Source organism: Theobroma cacao, chromosome 4 (assembly GCF_053813885.1).
Source record: "Theobroma cacao isolate CCN51 chromosome 4, ASM5381388v1, whole genome shotgun sequence".
In the NCBI taxonomy this organism is placed as follows: Eukaryota; Viridiplantae; Streptophyta; class Magnoliopsida; order Malvales; family Malvaceae; genus Theobroma; species Theobroma cacao.
This window is the reverse complement of record NC_142642.1, coordinates 40,503,459-40,525,086: the sequence shown is the minus strand read 5'-3', so window position 1 is coordinate 40,525,086 and position 21,628 is coordinate 40,503,459. Positions and strand designations below refer to the sequence as shown.

The 21,628-nt window shown below is 35.1% G+C and overlaps 3 protein-coding genes across 3 annotated transcripts; all 3 read right to left on the bottom strand.

Moving 5' to 3' along the window:
• Positions 1-59: 59 nt before the first annotated feature.
• Positions 60-1,581, bottom strand: LOC18603684 (peroxidase superfamily protein). Its single transcript, XM_018119734.2, has 4 exons — positions 1,143-1,581; positions 851-1,042; positions 599-764; positions 60-502 (listed from the first exon to the last, which is right to left on the bottom strand). The coding sequence occupies exons 1-4, from the start codon at positions 1,386-1,388 to the stop codon at positions 108-110; spliced, it is 999 nt and encodes a 332-aa protein (XP_017975223.1). The 5' UTR covers positions 1,389-1,581; the 3' UTR covers positions 60-107.
• A 3,710-nt stretch (positions 1,582-5,291) lies between these two features.
• Positions 5,292-7,180, bottom strand: WRKY48 (WRKY DNA-binding protein 48). Its single transcript, XM_007035780.3, has 3 exons — positions 6,458-7,180; positions 6,099-6,242; positions 5,292-5,954 (listed from the first exon to the last, which is right to left on the bottom strand). Exons 1-3 carry the CDS (start codon positions 6,973-6,975, stop codon positions 5,531-5,533), a joined length of 1,086 nt encoding a protein of 361 aa, XP_007035842.3. The 5' UTR covers positions 6,976-7,180; the 3' UTR covers positions 5,292-5,530.
• A 9,769-nt stretch (positions 7,181-16,949) lies between these two features.
• PFD3 (prefoldin 3) lies at positions 16,950-20,388 on the bottom strand. The gene is made up of 6 exons (XM_007035778.3): positions 20,111-20,388; positions 19,798-19,855; positions 18,440-18,511; positions 17,877-17,996; positions 17,693-17,794; positions 16,950-17,391 (listed from the first exon to the last, which is right to left on the bottom strand). The coding sequence occupies exons 1-6, from the start codon at positions 20,257-20,259 to the stop codon at positions 17,311-17,313; spliced, it is 582 nt and encodes a 193-aa protein (XP_007035840.1). The 5' UTR covers positions 20,260-20,388; the 3' UTR covers positions 16,950-17,310.
• Between the last annotated feature and the right edge of the window lie 1,240 nt (positions 20,389-21,628).

Below are 21,628 nucleotides of genomic sequence, written 5' to 3'. Positions count from 1 at the left end.
TTTCCAGGGTTTAATTTGACTCAATGCTAAGGTTACTATAGTGACAACAGTGACGAACATGGGAGTAGAAACTTAACCACCGTAACTTTCTAGGCAATCGAAGTTCATTAGTTCACGATCCTGCAATTCCTACGAATCTCGCCTTCATTCCCAGTGAGTGCCCCTAAGCTTCCCATTTTCAACATAGAATTCTTGAAATCCTCGAAGAAAGCTAAAGGGTCCTCAGCGTAGGAGAGTACAAGCTGGCGAGTTTGGTAATCCTGAGTGACTAGGGCTTGGTCGGACGGTAGCAATCCCTCACCGGAAAGAAGGTTAACGTAGTACTGGTTGTCGAATGTTGCTGGGGTCGCTAGATCGAGATGTGCAAGCCTGGTGTTGCTGTCTGATTCCGAGCACAAATGCTGCAGAGTTTCGAGGAAATCCAGATTGATGTCTGGACCGTTTGAGCCTTGAAGCCTTGAGCTGAACGTGGAGCATCGAGCCATTCCCATAGTGTGAGCACCTGTCCGTAGTGTCAAATATTGTACGGTTTTCTCAGTAAGCTTTTAAAACGAAGTTTTAAAATGCAAAAAGGTGATCAATGCTACGAAATCATCACCGGAGAGGGCAACCATGTCATTGAACGAGAGCCCAACGTTCCGGAACTTGGCAACCAGTGTTGGCACGGTGGAATTTGGGCCTGGAATGTTGTTTGTGGCTGCTGCTTTGCTAGCATCCAAGCTGTCTTTCCTGCCCATCTCGACTTCCCAACTAGGACCCCCTGCCTGCAAATCCGAATTCTCATTCTAACAGAACTGGGCACAAGTTTTACTGCTACTTCATATGGGAGGAATCAGAAGCATTTACTTACTAGAACGACAGAGTCTCTGGCAACCGTTGCAAGAATATCAGCACAAGAAACAATTCCAGGGCAAACAGACTCAAGTTCAGCTTTAATGGCATCGATCACTTCGAACCCCCTCAGAGAATTCAAGTTTGGTGGTGCAGTTTTCTCACCGATGAAATCCTCAGTATCATCCAATAACACTGAAGCATCACAACCCTGCAAAACCCACATCCTGGATTATGTTTACCAGATGATCTAAAAAGAGAGATTAACAAAAAAAAAAAAAAAACTCTGGTGTAAAAGATTGACTACTTGCATTAACAAAGCAATCATGGAAATGAAGACGAAGCAGCGAAGCTGCCATCCTGGAGTCCTCGGATACCGCATTTTGAACCCAAGAGAAGATGATAGGTTCTGCCTCTGGGCAGCTGTTCTTATACAAGTTAATCTGCAGCACGATATCAATGTCATCGAGACATGTTTCGTTCAAGGTGTTTGGCACATTAGCAAATGCGATGGAAAGCTTAAGCATCACCAAACAGAAAACTAAGTGCTTGGCCATCTTCTACTCTGTAGATGGTGGAACTGTAAGTGAAGATGATTTTCTTATATAAGATTGTTGTTTGAGCATACCGGAGCAATCGAGGACTTCCAAGCCGATGGGGTGGTTAAGTGAAGAAGCAGTCAAGCCATGGAAGAGGTCAAGTTTATGTCTCGTCATGAGAAACGCACATATACCTAACGCCATGTGCTGCTTGAAGCTTTTGAAGGATAACAGAAACAGTGCAATCTGCCACCATTGTATTTGTGCTGACAGAGAGAGTAGTTAGTGCCTATTGGTGGTTTGGACACCCTACAACTGTGGGCGAAGTGAGAAGGTTAATTCCATCATATTTTCCGTAAAATATTTGTATATCAATCATTGTAACGATATCTTCTTGAGATTTTAATTGCTACTTTCCTGTTAAAATTTGGTTGAGCTTCGGCTGTTGCATTGAAAGGAATGATCCAAAACACAGGAATTGATGCACTTTAGCCCAATTTTTTTTTTTTATGTGTTTAAACTGTTGGAAAACGAGACCGGAAAAGTAAGGATGATATCTGAAATCTACTCTAACTTATGACGAGCATTAAAAATTTTATCCGAATTCATTTTAAATCTGAATATAAGATATTGGAACATAAAATACTCATATCTTATATTATCGGGTTAGATATCGACAAAGATCCTTACAAAACTACTTGATTTACAATCCTTATGAAAAAGTTGTTTCTTGCTTTTCAGGCCCCATTCATGTCCAGAAAGCAGGACTCGGAGTAGGTCCAACAAGAGAAAGGTCCGACAGAGCACTACACAACACCGCCCACGAAGTGTTGCGCGCTCACCTTTTGATCCTGAAAATTGATCCTCGGACAATTCTAGCACAGAATCTATGTGCTCCAAATTCAACATAGACAACTTTATTCTTCTCAATTATTATTTCTTTTTAAATTGAATGACAAGATTTTGATTTTGAACCTCATCTACATAAATATAATACCCTCCCCGGATGCCTTCACTACTTTACGTGTACTTATCCATCCTTTTTCGAAATTAGGAGACTAGCTACTTTCCATTTTACAAAGACTATATCAAGTAAAGGTTTAATTTCACCTTAAATAACCTTTCATTATAAAATCTAATAACATATACTACTATTGTTTCATTTAGTTTGTCAATTTATCGAAACTAGTTCATCGAGACATAACCTAATTTCTAATCATATTTTTTCTTCGAAAATATTTGAATTCAAATTTTTCTCCCAAAGTTAGTTTTGTCGAAAAAAATTTTAGGGTTAAGGAAGATGAGGCCAAAAAAAAAGGGAGGGATGGGGATGATTCACCATATAAACACTCTTGGTTGTGAAGCTCATTTCTGGCCGGACATATATAGGCTTGATTAGCCTTATAATTGTAAGCTTTTTCTCTCTCATTTTCCCGATTAATTTGCATCTACACCCAGTATATATACTTTTTAATGTATTATCATCTAGTTGAAATGTCAGCTTCCTATTTCACTTTTAATGTACCAACTAAATAGGTGCTAAAATTATATAGAGAGAATATTTTCAAGATTATTTCTTAATTAGGTCGTAGTGTAGAAATTTTGTACGGCTTTCTGATATTTTATTTAAAGCAAAAACAATTTCTTAATTGAATTAAGCTAATAAGAATCTCATATAAATCTAGGAAAGTGACCTGACCTAACTTTTCAGCATAGATGTAAGACAGCTGATGGATATCATTTCTATAAAGGCATTTGATCAGTCCAATTATTATCATTGAAGATAACTATGAGAGCTTCTTCTTCTTCTTCTTTCTTTTTTTTTGGGTTTTTTTTTTAGAAAGATTGTGATATCAACAGCAACTTTCTCTTTCTTTTTATGTTAGGAAAAAAACAAGGGTATGCTTTTCCATCTTTTGAACTTTCCACTTTCCAGCAATGCTTGAGCAAACCCCCTCTTCACCCCACCAATTAAGGAAATGTTCATAGCATGGGTGAGGAGGGGAAAAATACAAACAATCTTTATCCCCTCTTCTTCGTGACGTTGAGTGAACTGGTAACCTACCCATGTTTACACTACATATCTTCTTTCCAAAGCCATCACACAACTTCTTCTGTTGGACAGCCTGTTTCTGCAGATCATGTCACACTCACTTGGAATGCCCCCCTCTCATTCTTTTCATGCACATGGAGGTTCAGCTACAATCTTTGAACCCCCTCAGAACGTTTTCCTTTGTGGATCACTGTGAATGATCAATGCAAAGTTAATTTCCCAAATTGCTCAAAAGAATGAAGAACGTATAGAAATGGAAATGCGGGATCTACTTTTTCAAGCCAGCTGTTGCATGCAAAAATCTTCCAAAACGGGATCCACCTTAGATGAAGATACTGACAAGACAATTTGGGGGAAAAGTTGATCATTCTTTCACGCACCTTATCTTCAAAGTCTTACATGTTTTGTCAATGTAAATCTTGTTTCCAAAGATGGTTCTCCCCCAGCTAATGCATGACGTTTAGATCTCTGTCCTCGTCACTCTCATGTATATGGTTTCACAGACAAATTTGTGAGTCTTAGGTTTCCTGTTATTTACACCAACAATACTCGAGGCAGCATTCTTGCATATATCAATGAACTCAAGTCCTTAAGGAGTCATCCTAGCTAGGGTTATTATTAGTCTAGGTAGGAAATAGATAAGCTCCTCTTGCTGTCTTGGTCGGCCGGTTTCAATTGTCGGCCGAGACTTGCTATAGTTACTTAGGTTAAATATCAAAGTTTACTAGTGGAATTTGTCGATTTATTTTTTTTTAATTTTCTATGAAATGCCGGTACCATTTCGATAAATTTGATTACAATTGTGTAATTTAAAATGTACCATTAAAAAAATTTTCAATAACATATTTTATAAATTTGATTACACTATACAAAATATTAATAACATCATGAATAATATATAACTATAGAGATTAAGTACACTAGTAAAAACTGTAATTAAAAATTTAAATAACTATATATAATTTTTAAGATTTCAATGCGTAGAGAAATGTACTTAAAACCCAAATTTGTTGTAATGTGCATGCCTATATATTGAAACTTCCGAGAAGCATACAGGCATATAAACTGGTCTTGGCATATGAATATTCTTTTGAGTGATAGCCAAAGGAGCTGATGAAAATGCATGCAACTGAAAATTTTCCCAATCTCTATTTGCCATTTCTCCACAAGAGTTTATTCATAATGTCTCTGCTTTATATCTTGTATGGCCATATACGTGTAAAGCTCAGCATGTTCGGAGGGACTGTACATTTTTCTAGCTGAGACCGTGCAAAATGGGGGAAAGACTAGTGTGGAACCAGATCCTCGCAAGAAAAAGTTTCTCAGTACCATCCGCTAATATCTAGAAACACCACTCCGTTTCCTTTTGCAAAGATGTTCATATATATACCATTCATTTATTGAACTCCACCTCCTTATCAGTTAATTAGCTTAAAAGGGATGAAAAAGTCAGGGATTCCAAAGGAAAAAAGCCTAATGGGAATGGTTAAAAGTTATTGCTGCATCCTTTGTTCCTCCATGCATGTACACCAGGATACACATTTTCTGTTTTTTCACTGCCCTCCTCCCATCTTTAGGGTTCTCTTCCTTCGTAGGGTAGGCTTCCCCACACCCATTATTCTAGAATGCACCTTTTCCCATAAAGTTGAAGAATTTTGTATGCATACAAAAAGTTACTAAAAACTAGTGATCTGATGATCATAACGACTTTTCTCATGAAGGAAAACCCTAACCCTAAAGACCCTTGCTAGCTAATCTATCTCTTTGAAAATAAGGGTGCACACACAATGGAAAAGGGAAGGAAGAAAAGGATGGGCAAGAAGCAAGAAGAAGAAAAATGGCTGGAGTGAAGCAAACTGGAAGAAGAATAAAGAAAGAAACAACCCAATATCTCCATAATTGAATACTCTCTCTACATACAAAGAATAACCACAAGAGAAAAAACCAAGGACAAAACGAGTTATCCAAAGACTAAAAAAAAAAACTAGTGATTTTACACAAATAATATATAAAATGGTGAAGGGGTTCTTTGTTCTAAAGAAATGAATCCCCTGAGTTAGTTAGAAGAACTACATACCAGCAAGATAAAATTAAAAACCCCATTCTACTACTCTTCCTTTGCCTCGTTCCTCATCTGGGATGGAACAATATCCTGAAGGAGTCCATGGTCTCGAAGTGATGAAGCTGAAGGAGGAGCGACACGTCTCTCTTGAAGGAAAGCGGGAAACGAGGGATTGATGAAGCTAGAACTGGTGGCGGTGGCGGTGGTGATATTCAAAGGAGGCAATGAGGTATATATATAGGGTTGTTGCTGATGTAAATACTGAGGTTGTGGGACAATAAAAGATGCAGCAGAAGCAGCACCGAAGGTGGAGGAATCCGGTGAGATTCCGATGCTTCCACGTGGGGTTATCGGGCAGGGATGAGTGTGCTGCCCTTCGTAAGTGGTGACGACGACCGTGGGATCATCGGATGATCTCTCCACTCTCTTCTTCACCCCGCATCCAGCGCTGGTGCAACGATAATAGCTCCTGTTGTAATCATCTTATTAAAAAACAAACAACTAAAGTATACCCCTTTTTGGTGATTTGAATTCTTGGGGTAAACGATAATTGAATTAAAAAAAGTAATCATAAGTGGACCAAGATGAGGGGATTTAGATTAGATTTTGATACCTGGGATAAGGGCTGTTTTTCACAGCTTTCTGCCCATACTTTCTCCATCTGTAGCCATCATCGAGGTGATCAACTTCACTCTTAGTCATGAACGCAAATCTCGGCTCTCTTTGCCTTTTTTGGTTCTTCTTTTTGGGTTTCAACCTAAACCCATCACAGAAAAAAACTTTACTTAAAAATTCAGCAAGACAAGTTAAAAAGGTTCCCCCACACTCCCCAAAATCTAACTCAACAACAGAAATGAAGTAAACCCCATTTAAAAACCCCATCACTTCTTCCCTTTCTTCACCTTAAACCGTGTACTGAACCAAAGCCTATAGCTTATAGACAAGTAAGATGAAGACTCAAGAAAGGCTTACTGTTTCTTTGTCTTGTCTTGATCCTGTTCTTCATCATCCCCGGTTTTGGTTTGCTCATCATTTGCGGCTTCATTCGATGAGGAAGAGATCGAAGAAGAGTTGGGCGTTGCCGGGTTGTTTAAAACCTCTGAAGATTCCGGTACGGTGGAAGCCGGCGATGGGAGTCCTTGAAGCTGCTGCTGCTTCTGTATAAGTTGCTTATTTTCCAGTTGTAGTTCATGTAATATCTCTTGGTGAAGCTCAGAGGACGATGGTGGAGGTGGAGGTGGTGGTGATGATGAAAGAATCGGAGGCTGAAAGGAATCGAATAAAGAAGGAGCAGCAAAATCTTGATGGATACCGAGCAAGTCCATGAAGCCTAAAGTCCCCCACTTATCTCCACCACTACCTTCACATGCTCCTGCTGCCATGTCAAAGATGCTTCCACCAAAACCACTTGCTGCCGGATTCTCGTCGGAAAACCTCAAATTTGCCATCGAATTCTCTCTCTTTTCCCCCTCTGGTTTCTTCTTCTCCATAGACTTCACATACTCTCCTCCATTTTTAAACAAAACATAACCCTCTTCTTTCTTTCTTTCTCTTCCCAAAAGTTTAAATCCTTTGCATTACCACCCAAAAAGAAATTTTAAATAGAAACAAAGCTAGCAAAAAATATATATAAATATAAAATAAAATAAAATTAAATATAATTTAAAAAAGAGTGAGGGAATGGGGAGTGTTTGGGTGATGAAGTGTGAATGGACTTTGGGTTGGGAATTTGGAGAACAGCTTGGATTTTTTTTTGGAGAGGCGACCGCCATTTGCCGGTTAATTATGAGTACAGTACGTGGACGATTAAGGGAGGCCGGTGTTGGCCGCATTTATTGCTTAAGGACCGCCCCCTTTCTTTTTGGGTCCACTTTTGCGTACGCGGATTGTTGACTGGTTTAACCGGTCGTGTGTGGACATGGCCTTCTTTTTATTTTAATTTCTTTTCGCGGTTCGCCTTTTTAAAACTAATTGTTTTTGTTTCTTCTTTTAAATTAATTGTACATAAGAGCCATTTTCTCTTTCTTGAAATACCGTTTATGCCCTTAAATTATTATTGATTCACATCTCATTAATGAATAAAATGTTATTACTTCATTAATAAATTTTTTAAAATTTTTATATATTTATAAAATAACTTTATGTGATTAAATAAAAATATATAAATTTTATACATGGACTGTCCCAATTATTAATATTTTAATTATTTTTCAATATTGTATTTTATCATCATGAATTCAAAGCTTCTCTATCCTTTTTTATGACAAATGTTACACGTGTCAATCACATTTTCAATATTTGGAAGATATTTTTCATGTGAATTATTTGAATTCACATGTTTTACTATTTGGGAATATCACATATATATATATATATATAATACAATAAAATTTTTTTAATTGAAAAAAAAAATTCGAATCTTACTCTCTAAATAGAGAATTATACACCGATCAATGAATCAAATACTCAGATATTATATAATATAATAAAATTTTACATTATTTATATATGACAATTTAATCATTTTTTTCTTTATTTGAGAAGTCTGGGCATAAATATGAGGAGTGAAATTAAGCTCTAAAACCCATGGTTAATATTTTGTTTTTGGTTGGATCCAAAGTTGTGTTTATTTTTTGTGGAAATGTGGTTTGGACCCTTTACGAATATTTTTCAGTATGAATAAGATTGATTTGATCATTTCCTTGGAATCTTTATCCAAGATTTTGTTCACTCATTTGAAGATCATTTCGTAGAAAGACAATGAGAAAAGATAAAACTAGAAAAACTTTTCACTCTTAGCCCCCCATGTGCAAGATATATGCTACTATTAATTCACAAAATCAAATTATTTAATTCCACCCATGTCATTGTCATATTCCCTCCATCTATTTTTTTTTTAATTTTAATATAAAATACACCAAAATAAATTTTTATGTTTTAATTTTCGTCAAGTCAAAAAAGAGATTAAAAGCAATAATTTAAACAAGAAACATGCTTAAAATATACTTTGAATTCAACAAAACCATAGCTAGAGGGTACTTTTGTCATATGGGTTTGCTACCATTTTCCATAAGAGAGAAAAGAAAAAAAACAAAAAGCTTACAAAGAAGATGTGGAAATTAAAAAAAGGAAACGCAATTACCAATAAAAGGATTTGTACTTGTAAGAAAAAGAAAATAACCGCGTTTGGGAATGCTGACGCAATATACGCGTCAGCATAGTTGTCCAGCTCATCACTCGCCCACTTCTTCCCCGACAAGCCAACACCGTCAACAACTACTTATTAAGTTTCCAATTTTTCAATTTACCTTTTTTTTTTTTTTTTTTTTTCGCATTTGCAAGAGATCGAGTTTATAGTAACGTTAACGTAATACTCTGGTGCTGTCTTCAAACAGTTTAATTTTTAAAATTTTATTTTAATTTTTTATTATGAAAAATAATAAAAAAAATTAATGAAGGGGAGTTATCCTTATCCCACGCCAAATATGAGATAACTAGCTTTTGTTTTCGTGTGGTATATATCTCTCCATGTTATCACTGTCCTGATTCCAAACGTACAGCCTGATTTCTACGGAACAAAATTCCAAAACAAATACCTTTCATTGTCAATTATTCAATTAAAACACACCCGAATAATAAAATAAATAAAAAGCAAAAAGAAAGAAATTTCTCACAAGTTTTCTCTACCACTAGAAGAAAATAAAAAAGAAAGAAAAAAATTATATGCTAATTCTTTTCTTTTCGTGAAACCACATTTTGCCACGACGCACGGCCCGTCCCTTTCCTTCCGGTCCCCCAATCGCGGCCGAAACTCGATGGACAGATGAGCCAACGATTGAATTACAGGTGTATTTTTGTCTCCTTTGACAATCCTACGTGTTTGATCCAACGGCTGCCTTTTCTTGATTAGTCTTCTTTCCAAAGCACAATGCACTTTTTACGCGGTTTTAGTATATTCCCTCTCTCCCCCCCCCCCCCCCCCCCCTAATAAGGTTGCTTCCTATACACGCCCCATTCCCATCCTTTTGTTTTTTGGGAAGAAATTTCTCTTCATTTTATGGCTTAATTATTTTATTTTGACTTAAATACTTATTAAGTCTTCCGATTATATTTACTAGATTATGGCCCGTACATTACATATAGGCCTCTTTATGTATTTCTTTGTACCTCAATATATTTTTTTTCATGCTTTGTACGTGGTAAATTAAAAAGTATTTTTAAAATTTCTTTTTAAATATATAATTAATTTTTATTTTTTATTATACTTCATTAAGCTCTTACCCTATACATACAAATCTTAACTCTAACTGGACATAAATAACCATCACTCCTAATAATGATTAGTATTTTTGTCTATATAATATGACTTGTCAATTGAAGTAATTACATAATAACTTATATAGAATGGATCTTCTAATCAAATCATCCAGTCATATTATATTACGTAAAAAAAATTATTGATTGATATTAAATTTAACAACTGTTAATTTTTATTAAAAATAAAAAATAAAAATTTATTTGAACATAACACAAAAATAAAAACTTAATTTAAAAAAATTAATCATCATTAAATTTTTTATGCAATTAAATTCTTATTTTTATATTATTCATAAATAAATTCATACATTTCGATTTATATCCATGTAAATTTTTAATTTTAATAATAAATTAATCATCATCTGAGTTAATGCCAATTAGTATTCATTGTCCTATCCAGGAGAAGTATGACGTAGTAGTAGATTCTGAGGTCATATATCATTTAAGCTTGTATTTTCCTTCTTCCAGAGTCTTCTATCCAAGTTTTTTCCAAGGCCCATGAGTCCATTTTTCCATCAACTTGCTTAGTGTTTTTCTAAACTAGAAACACTTATTAAATTAATTTGTAATCAAATCATACTCTTTAAATTTTGTCTCCATATTTACAACCAGTCATTAATCTCCTAAACCCCAATGAGAATTTAATAATTTAATAACTATTATTAAATTTGGTCAATAACTAAGAATTTCCATGAGATTCATTACTCGTCATCATCCCTTGTCCTCCAATAAGGGGGAAGAAAGGAAAATAAGAAAAGTATATATTTATTTATTTATTTATTTATTATTAACATATGATATATATATTCTAAGCTGGTACAAATCTTAGTAATTAATTTCATGAAACATGTGAGAGACATTTTTAAGGATAGAAAATGGGTGACCGTTCATATATTCTGGCCTCCTTCTAGTTTCTCACAGCTGTTGCCCACATTTCACCGATCAAGTAAATCAACTAGTAGTATTAAATTCCATTTATATATTATACTTATGTAGTACTACAATTTTCTTTTTAATCTGTCTAAAATCTATCGTGCTTTAATAAGATAAATTCTATATACACTTTTTATAATTTTTTTTTTAATGATGTTATGCGATTTTTTTCTCAATTAACCTTATATATTAATTTTTAAATTAAAAATATTTTAATAATTTTATCAAGTAAAATTAACTTTATGTAAAAACTTATCCATAATACCAATTGAAAAAAAATTAAAGTATAAAATATCATGAATCTACACTTTCAATATGAATTATATATTTATTAAGTAGAAAAAGATCTCTAAATTATAAGTAACATCTAGATCTCTATGTTTTTTTGTAAAAAGACCTAGTAAAAAATCTGGTAGAAATCGTTAAACGACGGTTGACTCTGGATTACTTGGTGATTAAGGTTACAAATTACGAGACAGACATAAATCACTCTGTAATTAATTTGGTTCTTAAAATAAGAAACTTGGTCTTTTATATTTATTTATTTATGTTTTTAACATAAGTTTCAATTCACGTGCATGCGAAAAGAAGGCTTCATATCTTAAAAGAGGATGGAGCGTGGCGAACACGACAAAGATATGGCGCTTGGTCTTTGGAATCCACCCCAACCGAACTCCCTCTAGGATACATCGAACACCGACCCGGGCAAAAATAAAAAAAAAATTAAAGTGGTAGTATTGACCGTGGTTCCAAAAGTCTAAAACCATACCAGCCAAATGTCCTTTGTTTAATTTATGTGAACCAAGAACTGGTCAAAGGTCAAAGCTTTTGAACATTTTTTCTTCAACTATTAAAAAACATGATCTCAATATATACATATATATTACTCTCTCATTTAATTTTCCCTATCGATTTTTCGTTTTTTAAGATGTTTTTTTACATTAAAAAGTATTGAGTATATATCATAAAAAAATTTAAATTTTGATATAAAATAAATGTTTTTAAATTATTAGTAGTGCCATACAAGATCAAGATCAATAAATTATTTGTCTTAACTATAGATATTTTGGATGGAAAGGATAAGAGTAGGACAGGGATGGATTTTATTTTTCTGGTCCTGTTTTCGTGCACATGGAAATTTGCTATTGCACATGCTGGAGTGTCTGGAGAGCACGGTCGATCTTACCCCCATATATATATATATATATATATATATATGCATAGTACATTTTGTTCCCCTTGGTTTTTAGGGGTTTAGGGTTTAGCGGTAATGGTGGCGTAGGGGTTGGACCAGATGGGGTTGGGGGTGGCGGTGGGAGTGTCCAAAACCCCATGATTGTAGCCTTTTATCATCTCCTACAAACCCTATGTATCACATATTTAAAGAGACAAATTCATTTGTAAATGGCTTGATTAAATCAAAATATTTAGTGTTACGGATCCCGAGTTTGATCTATATCAAAAGAATTCTGCACATATAACATGTATGTAAAACCTTTTTCACTTTTCTATAAAGTTACAATGCAATGAGTCTTACTTTAATTTTTTCTTAATCTTGATTTTGGAATAGTAACTCTAATCTCCTAATCCAAATAAAAATCTCTTTGCTTTTTTTTTTTCAAAAAAAGGTGGGTTTAATAAGAGTTTTTATCCAAACTATATACAATCAATCATTCAAGAAAAATCATAGCTCGATGATTGGTGTGCTCATGGGCCATGATAAGGATTTAATTTGAATCTGTCAAACCCCCCAGGCAGTGCACTAGATTTTGCCATCATTATCACTATTCTTTAAGAAGGGAATCAAATTCCACTTATTTTAGTCTTTTCTTTTCTTTTCTACGTACAAAGTAACTTTAAAAGAAAAGGTGAATTGAACGACTTTAATGCTTGGTAACCGTAAACATTGGGTTCAAAAGGATCTTTTTCTTGCTTCAATAAGAATGAGAACGCACAGATAGACATCTGATACAAGTCATTTCTACTTCCAGATTTGTATAATTGCAGAATTTTGACTGCAAAGTTTATTTCTGGAAAGTCTGTAGTTGGCCTTACCATTCCTTTTCATTTTATATCTAATTATAATTTTAACAAAGCAAAAGGACTCAGCATATATGTACATAAGTTTATTTTATCTTTAACAGTACATCGAATATAAACTCTCTCTCTCTCTATATATATATATATTAGGTTTTTCTTGTTGCAAAGTTGCTCTCCCTAGAGAGGATCAATGTATAGTTTGGAGCTCAACTGCCCCAATTCATGCTTTTCCAACTAATTAAACTGTCTTGGATAGTTATATTTTTTGGGTGTAAGAGAATTTTGGGAAGGTATAGCTGCAACAATAGTTTAAGAAAGAAGCCATAACCATTGTTTTTTAAAACTCTTTGTCATGCTTAATCAATAACCGACCTTGTGTTTGAAGCTTTTTATAATAAGAAAAGCTTTTGAAGAGATCAAGACAACAAGGCTTTGATTGACTTCCTTAACTCAGCAAATGGAATTCATTTGATCAAATGATTCTGGTAACATCAACCAACTAGTTTTGTCAAACAGTTTTTTCCCCAGTCTTTTATGCCTTACAATGTGAAAGCAAAATTAACTATTGTGATAGACCAAAGTTTTGATTATTTTAGCAAAACCCCAATTTCATATTATATTTGGCTCTCCCTTTGTTTATCTCACAGTTTTAAGATTCTCCTTGATTAGCCTGAAAGATTAACAAATCTAATAAATTAATAGCTAAAAAATTCATAGAGGAGAAAAATAGACATATTTAAACAATCTTCCTATTAATTAATTTGTGAAAGCAACTACTTCTTTGATTATTATTATTAGTTTTTAAAAGATTATGTTATGTGAACAATCAACCCAAGTTTTGGGTTCTTTGTGTTTTAATTAATTAATTAAAAAAATTATTCTTGGCTTACAATATTTTCTTCATGGCATGTCACAAGTTATGATTCTGGTTCTAGATTAGTGTTGACATCATATCCACTAATGGCGGTTGTGATTGCAAGAGGAAACTTTCTTCCTTGTTGATTACGTATATTATGAAAACAAAGCTAGATTCTAGAGAACATTAACCACTTATTCCTTCCCTCGTTTATTTTATTTCCTAAGCAGGATCCTCGCATGATTTCTCTTTCACTTACACAATTAACTATTCAATGAAATTGTTGCATATATAAAATTATTCGTATAGTTATTAGTTTTGATGCTGCTTTTGATGCATCATGATCAGTTTACGTGTCCAACTTCTGTATCATCTGTGATCTATGGTATCGTGTTTCGTGGTTTCACAACCTAATAACCAAGTCCACATAATTATTACTTAATTGGCCTCTTCCTATCTTTCTCTTGAAAGACTAGTTTTTGATATAGAGTCAACCCAACAACTTGAAATAGACATCCACCAAAGTTTAGACCAAGTCAAACAATTGATATGCTTTGGAATATTTTTGCTCTCCCTCTTTTCAAGATTAGTACATGGCAATGGTTGTTTTCTCAAACTAAAAAAAGAGAGTTAAAAGTGGACTTGGGGTTTCCCTTAACTTCTTGTACAAAGAGTCACCTAATATGGATCTGCTTCATTAATATTGAAAGGTATCATACTAACTGCTAGCTTTGAAGCCAAAAGCAGAGAAGCTCGTCCACTTCTTTCACTGATGGAGTTTTGTCCAAGAAACACCGAGCCAAGCAAGTGCAATGAAACCACTTGTTTAATGGAATTTCAAGGCAACTTCCCCATCAAATCGTTGGACATCTCGAATTACATCAAAGGTCTTAAGTATAGAGATCAAAGAGACAAATTTCATCGCCAATAAATTAACAGAAGCAAGGGATCTTTTCGTCATTCGGTATTAATAGAAGAAGAGCCGGTCGGTGTGTCTAATTAATTCATGACAAAGAAAAAAAACATGACAAGCATTGCAAATGAAGGAGAAATCCGTTGACCCCGAACGATTTCTAGAAGCAGAGGGAGTGGAATGGGAAACCGCATTGCGGGGATTGCGGCAAGGAGAAGTTAGCAGCGTCAGGTTTTTTGGGTTTGAAAAATATGTTGCCTTTTTTGCAAAAATAAAAGGCGGAGAAGCACATGGGGAGTCAAAGTCAACAGTGTCCCCCCGACTATAAAAATTGGCAACGTTAAAACGCGTCTGTCTAACACAACCAGACAAAACCACTTTAATTACAGCAAGGGCCACTCAGGACAAATCACCCTCGCTTTGCGTGCACGTCTCTTTGCTATTCTCCCTTTCTTTTTCTTTTTTTTTTCCGCCCTTCCCTCATATTCCTTTCTCTCTTTGTTTGAGTTATCTTCGTATGTGTTCGAGGTGTATGTTTTCCTTCCTACGTAAGTCTTTGTCAGCTTAGGGTTATATATGTAGGACATGTAATATTCTACGTATCCTTTCCGTCTTTAAATATTTAGCGGTTTTAACTTTTACAGAGATTAAAACAAAAGTGGATAATACTCGACTTTGCAGTGTGAAAGAAGGAGATGCTGCTCCTCTTTCTTTTCTCCCATTGAGTATAGTTTATCCGAGAAAACAAGTTTAAAACATGGAACAGGTGTTTCAAGCATCTTTCCACTAGAAGAAATTCTATGTCAATACAGCTCAGAGGGACCTGATTCAGGATAGAATATATTTGTTATATATATATATATATATATATATATATATATATCTCTGATCAATGATCATCAATCAAGCGTTTACTGTTTCCACAAGTTGTAGAAAAAGATCTAATCTTTGAAGACAGGAAGTCAAATGAGGATGTTTATAGATCACAGGTCTTACAGAAAGAAGATCCATGCAAATTCATAATCTAATCCTGTTGATTTTTATATTACAGGGCATGTAAAGTTTTCAGGTATAAACTACTCAAGAAATGGAATGTCAGGAGAGGAAACAAAAGGGTGGGGAGTTAAAAACAGGTGCCGGATCAAGTGACTAATATGAAAGTGTCAAGCCACATGCCGGTAGCTGTTGGGGCTTAGGAATGGCAATCTGGTACCAGCCTTTAATACTTTATGGGCCCGGTTTCAAGGGTCAACCGAGCGTGAAACCAGACCCTTTTGCTGGTTTGGTGCAGTGGACGTTTTCCATCTTGACTGCCATGATCAGATTCAAGCTTTTTTTTACCGGGTCCAACCTTGGGAGAAGGATTTTTAAGAAATTGTGGTTGATAGGAACAGCTGCCTGGCCCAGGGGGCCACCGGATGATGGATGCGCCATGAGAAACAATAGTTTCAATGTCCTGTTACATCGATCGTATGTCAGGAAGATTGCACAGACTTTCTCCCTTGTTTTGGGGTGTTTTTGTTTTTCTTAAAGATGACACGAAAAAGATTTGGATGATACATATGAGAGTTTCCCATTTCAGGATTGTGTTATTTTGTCAATATCAAGCCAAGATTTGAAGACCAGGACGTAAAGACAGATGTACAATTTGTGGGCCGATGAGCCAACTTGTGGAAATGGAGTGCCCCAAGACTATGAATCTATTGCTGGCCTGCAAAAATATATGAACCTTTTTGCATCCTTGAGAGCAAACATTAGCTTTTATGAATCAGCAGATGGATAGATGAAAGCTTCTCAACCCCTTGATCCAACGGTAAAATAAGACAAATATGAGACTTTGTTCTTATGAAAGAACATGACACACCCCTATGATAAAAACTCTTCTAATTTAACCATGCTTTTGACTATAAATGCCACCGACAGGCTTGGGTCCGCATGAGAAAACCTGGGCCGATTGAAAGCAGCAGTCTGCCAGCCGAATTCATGGTTCAACTTCATGTCAAGCAATAGAAAAAAGGAAACGAAAAACCAAGCCTGACACACAGGACAATAAAAAGAGAAGAGTGTCCTTCCTAAGGGACCAGCAAATATTAGGCTTCAAAAATCGAATGATTTTCATCGGCTCACTTGATCACAGATTAGGCCTAAAACAAATGTCATTTCTGTGACCCAAGTAGCAATAATACTAACAACATAATTGAAAGCATTCCCCAGAAACAACACCTTTTCTGGCAGGATAAGGTGTTGCTGACATCATTTAAGGCTCAGCTTAAAAGACCCAGTAATCTGAACAACTTGTCATCTCATCCTGGTCAAGTTTTGCCGACAATTTCTTTCACATTAAATCATCATCTCAACTTTCAAATTTGAACCCAAAAGCTTGCTGTAATAGGTGGATTCAAAAAGCGTACAAATTTCAAGTACTAGTGCATAAATTAAACTGAAAAAATATAGATGGATGCCATGGAGTTACAGACAACAAAACGCTCCTGACAAACTAACAATCATAGTGAAGACAGCTGTTGCATCTGATGCACTAGAGTTCTACTACTATCATGTATCAAAACTGCTCTTAGCATCATGAGCATGTGTTTTTCACTTCATTGAACCAGAACCTAGGAACGGAAAGTGAAGATATGGGGCGACCATTAAAACGGAATTTTGATTCACTGGAAATACACCAGACAACCCATTTACCAAAACTAACGAAATGGCAGAATAGAAGCATACTCTCCACATCTATATCAAGGAATGATATTTTCAGTTTCATGAATCTTTAGCTGTGGCCATAGCTTGACGAATTCTTCGTTGATGAACATCCCAGTTATAGACACGGGCAATAGTTACCTGAGCAATTGTACTAAAATAATCAAGAACGAAAGCCAACACATGTTGAAGATAAATAGTACACATACCAAGCAGGTATTAAGCATGATTAAGGCAGATGAGCTACTTCTATTTTCTTCCATCCATTTCATCGAATAGAATTTATAGTTCCGCACCTCTTGGGTTGAACCACGTTGCACACATCCCATGAATGTTCTAATTATACCAACCAATACCGGATGCAGAAGCTGGGTTTCATTAATCACTACTAGGAACCCACTAGGTAAAGAAAGAAAGTAATATTATGGAACAACAATAGTACCTGCGTTATTGTCACCTGATCCCTCAAGAACTGCAAATCAGCTATAAGAACTTCTAAACTTGCTTTAGCATTGTCCAAATTCTTTTTCAGTAGAGTAGTGGCCTGCACACAAAGTAACAGAATAACTTAGTCTTGTTCTGTTAATGCACAGGAACAGTAATCATCCAAATTGCAACTATTGGACCTCTTCGCATGAATATTCCAACATGACATTTGCTCCCAGCCATAAACAAACTGAATCATTATCCTCAATGCGAGCCCGAGAATATATGCCTTCAGAGACTTCAAAATCAGCAATAAGAGCCTATATACGCCAAAAGTAATATTATAAATCATTAGCATATAGTAGATATTTAAAAGATAAAGAATCCTAAATTCTTGGCTTCAAGCTTGTCTATACAACAAGCATGCATTTATAGGATCTGAGCATTTCACACCTAATCCAGTACCATAAAAATGTCTTAAACGATTAGATTCCCAAATTCCAAAATAAAAAATAGTGCCTGAACCTTGAGCATTTCATTCAACATGGGCCTATATGTAGCAGATCACAAGATTACCACATTTAGACCACCGAGAGTTTCCTACTCTATCAATGCAGAAGCTCAGAAAGACAGAATAGTCCTTCACATTGCAAATCTCATATGGAAACCTTATCCAAGTATATCATAGGAAAATGAAGAATCAAAAACTTCTATAAAAAAAAGAACCACGATATTAAAAGTCAAATATCATAGAAAGACGAACCTCACCAGTACCCTTCTTAGCTTGTAAAGTGGCAACCACATCCAAACATTTCTCAATATCAGGTATTTTTGCCTGATGACCACAATAGAAAAGCGCATTATTCAAGACTCTTACAACACGTCATAAGAGAAGCAATATACATATATGCAATAAAAATTAAGCATGAATGAGAATGTCTAGCCTGGTTAAATTTTTGGCAGGGAATGAACATAGATTAACCCAACATAAATTAGCATGTAATTTAAAAAACACCATAAAATATGGGTCTCAAGACAGTATCCCCAAAAAGTTTTTTGAGCCCCTACATGTTAAATTATCCTCTTGTCTTTTCAACATTTAAAAAATGAAACACACAAACACACAGCTATGTTGATAAACAGCCACAAAACATGAAAAAGCAAACATGAGAAAATAATAAAAGAGTCAATACAATTAATTCTTTTGTAATTTTCTTTCTTGTCAAATAATTAAGATAATTAATGGACCATATTTGCTCACCACACCAACATCGATGCTCCACAGCTGTGGAAAACAAAAATTTATTATTACCTTTATGTAGTTTCCTATTACTCCCTTTTTCCCCCATACATAGATGTACCTTTATGCAGCCTTAGATGTGACACATCAAGTTGTTCCGAAATAAATCCCCGGCATAAGCTTGATTGCATTCAGTATCTAGAACTAATAGTTGGATATATTTTCTCCGGTGTAAGCCTGTACAAAAAGCTTGAACTAGCAAGGCCAATTCTAACAGGTTAACATGCCGAATTCTTTGCAATTCCATCTAGCTTTTACAAAATGGCATTACAAGATGAATATCGTGTATCAACATAAGGGTGTAATTATGATTTAGTCTGGCTTCCTTTTTCTTGCTATGAACTAATGACTAACGAGCATTTTGGCAAGTAATCAAATTCAAAGCACATTACCATGGACCCCATATATGGACTTTACAAGTGAGAACCATCTTACTGGAATATCTCTAACATCAAGGATTAAGACCATTTAATAATCAAATAAATCAACAGCAATTTTCCCTCGACACATCTATGCTCATCGACAACTGTTTTACCAAATTTGAAATTTTAACACTGACCATAAAACCTCTCCTTGATTTTTCAATTTTTTTTTTCATAAAAACATTACCATAATAACAATTAACAAACTAGTATAAAAATAGCAAAAACTCTAGCCTCACACAAAACTTTTGCCCACACAATGAGCACAACCAAATGCGTAGAAATGGAACTGAAATCCCCATTTTGGTAAGTAAAACTAAGTATAGCGGATCGAAATAATAAATAATACAATAAAATATAGATACTAGTCAGTAAAAGAAAAAGATCCCAACATGATACCTGGAGATCTCGTTGCTGAGCAAGAAGTTTCATCTCAACCAACTTATACTGCTGAAGCCTGCAAATTCATTAACTTAAACCAAATAAGTCTAAAATCGTTCAATCCCAACTAATCTTCAGAGATAAAAGCAACCCAACTTCATAATTTAACGAAATTGGATAAAAAATTGAACTTTAACGAAAAAAATAAGCCACCGGCAAACCGAGAGTAAACACGAGCCAAATAGCAGGCGGTGGACTAAAAGGAGGACGATTCTCGAAGTCTAGGAAGCTCAGCGAATTGAGAAAAAATAAGAGAGGAAAAGAAAGGGACCTTTCTTGGAGAAAAGCGAGGGCAGAGTTGACATCAAGGCCTGCTTGAGAGAGATAAGTCTCTACATCTTCAACGAATTGAGCTCCCGGAATTCCTCTCCTCTCCGTCTTTACTTCTGACGATGATGAAGACGAAGATTCTGCCGCCATATTCTATGCTTTTCGATTTGAGAGCTGAAATCGGAGGAAAGTTTGCGCCAGAGAGTGAGTCTTTGCCTTCGAAGAAAGCTTGCGAGTGGCCGTGAAGGGGAGGGTGGGGGTGGGGTGTGTGGCGGACCTTGGAACACCAAAAAATGTCAAAGTGAGATTCGTCGGACTATGCAACTCCCGTGACGTCGTTTCGAGGGTAACTACGACCATTTTCAGGCCCAATCAAACTGGAAGATGGGCTCCATTTTTTGGAGCCCAAGCCATCCGACCCTGCTCTTTTTATTTTTGGACCTTGAAAGATAGAGGCCCATTTGTTAAAATATTAGAATTTGGGCCCAAGTAAGGTAGGTCCACAGCCCATCATTAATTTTCCTTTATCATCATCTTTCGATATAACTAATGATCAATTTTAATATAAATGTAATAAAAAATATCATCATGCAAAATAATACTAAAATCTCAAGATCAAGAAAAAAAAATTGAACCTAATATATAATATACTAAGCTATGAGAATTTTGCCCTCATTTCTAGTTAAAAAAAAATCTTTCTTCTAATAACCCTTAAATGTTGATATTTATATTATCAAAATTTATTTACGTACATAAGAATCTAAATCTTATTTTAGAAGAAGGAAAAAAAAATGGAAATATATTGAATTGAGGGTTATGATTTTCATAAATTCACAAATAAATTGACGACAGCTAGCCAGACGCATGGATTATTAGGTGCCTAAATCTTCTTAATTAACTAACATTATGAATATAATTGCATCATTTGACATTGTTTAGGTGGCTAAATTTTGGATTTAATTTTGTCAGCTTAATCATTGTCACCAAAATATACAATCATTTTTCTCTTTTTCTTTTTACTTTTCCCCTAATAATTCCTCCCTTCTTACCCTTGACTCTTGCATGAAACTTTGATTCAAAACTTAGACCAACTATCTAGGTTACCTTGGGTTAGGCTACCAGGTTTGCATTTCGGTCGATCATAATGTTGTTGAAAATTGCTAAAATTATCTTTCGGTTAGAAGGATTTGCTTATAACTATGTTCATCTTGATCATGATAATCATAAAGGATTCAATCCAAGCATGCATTGAAGTAAGGAAAAACATGAAGAAGTTATAGGGACAGGGTGCGTGATTTATGGGAAGTGTTTTCCACTCCAATAGATGCTATTAGGACCATCAAATTATCAATCATGTATGCCTTTTTTTTTTCTTTCTTTCTTTTGTATCAAATCCATCAAAGGCAGGCTCTTGGATGGCCACTAAGACAAGGTGTTCATATGCAACTAGTTCACCCAACAAGTTGCTTTGACATATGACCACTGCTACCATGGCAACTCTGTCTTGTGATGCTTGATA

Coding starts and splice junctions, on each gene's coding strand:
- LOC18603684 (XM_018119734.2), bottom strand. CDS start 1,388: ATGGCCAAGCACTTAGTTTTCTGTTTGGTGATGCTTAAGCTTTCCATC. Junction 1,043..1,142: donor TCCATGATTGCTTTGTTAAT/GCAAGTAGTCAA, acceptor TGGGTTTTGCAG/GGTTGTGATGCTTCAGTGTT. Junction 765..850: donor CCAGAGACTCTGTCGTTCTA/GTAAGTAAATGC, acceptor TCGGATTTGCAG/GCAGGGGGTCCTAGTTGGGA.
- PFD3 (XM_007035778.3), bottom strand. CDS start 20,259: ATGGCGGCAGAATCTTCGTCTTCATCATCGTCAGAAGTAAAGACGGAG. Junction 17,997..18,439: donor CTAAGAAGGGTACTGGTGAG/GTTCGTCTTTCT, acceptor TGGCGTATATAG/GCTCTTATTGCTGATTTTGA. Junction 17,392..17,692: donor ATCAGGTGACAATAACGCAG/GTACTATTGTTG, acceptor ACAATTGCTCAG/GTAACTATTGCCCGTGTCTA.
- WRKY48 (XM_007035780.3), bottom strand. CDS start 6,975: ATGGAGAAGAAGAAACCAGAGGGGGAAAAGAGAGAGAATTCGATGGCA. Junction 6,243..6,457: donor CAAGACAAGACAAAGAAACA/GTAAGCCTTTCT, acceptor TGATGGGTTTAG/GTTGAAACCCAAAAAGAAGA. Junction 5,955..6,098: donor AAAAACAGCCCTTATCCCAG/GTATCAAAATCT, acceptor TGATTACAACAG/GAGCTATTATCGTTGCACCA.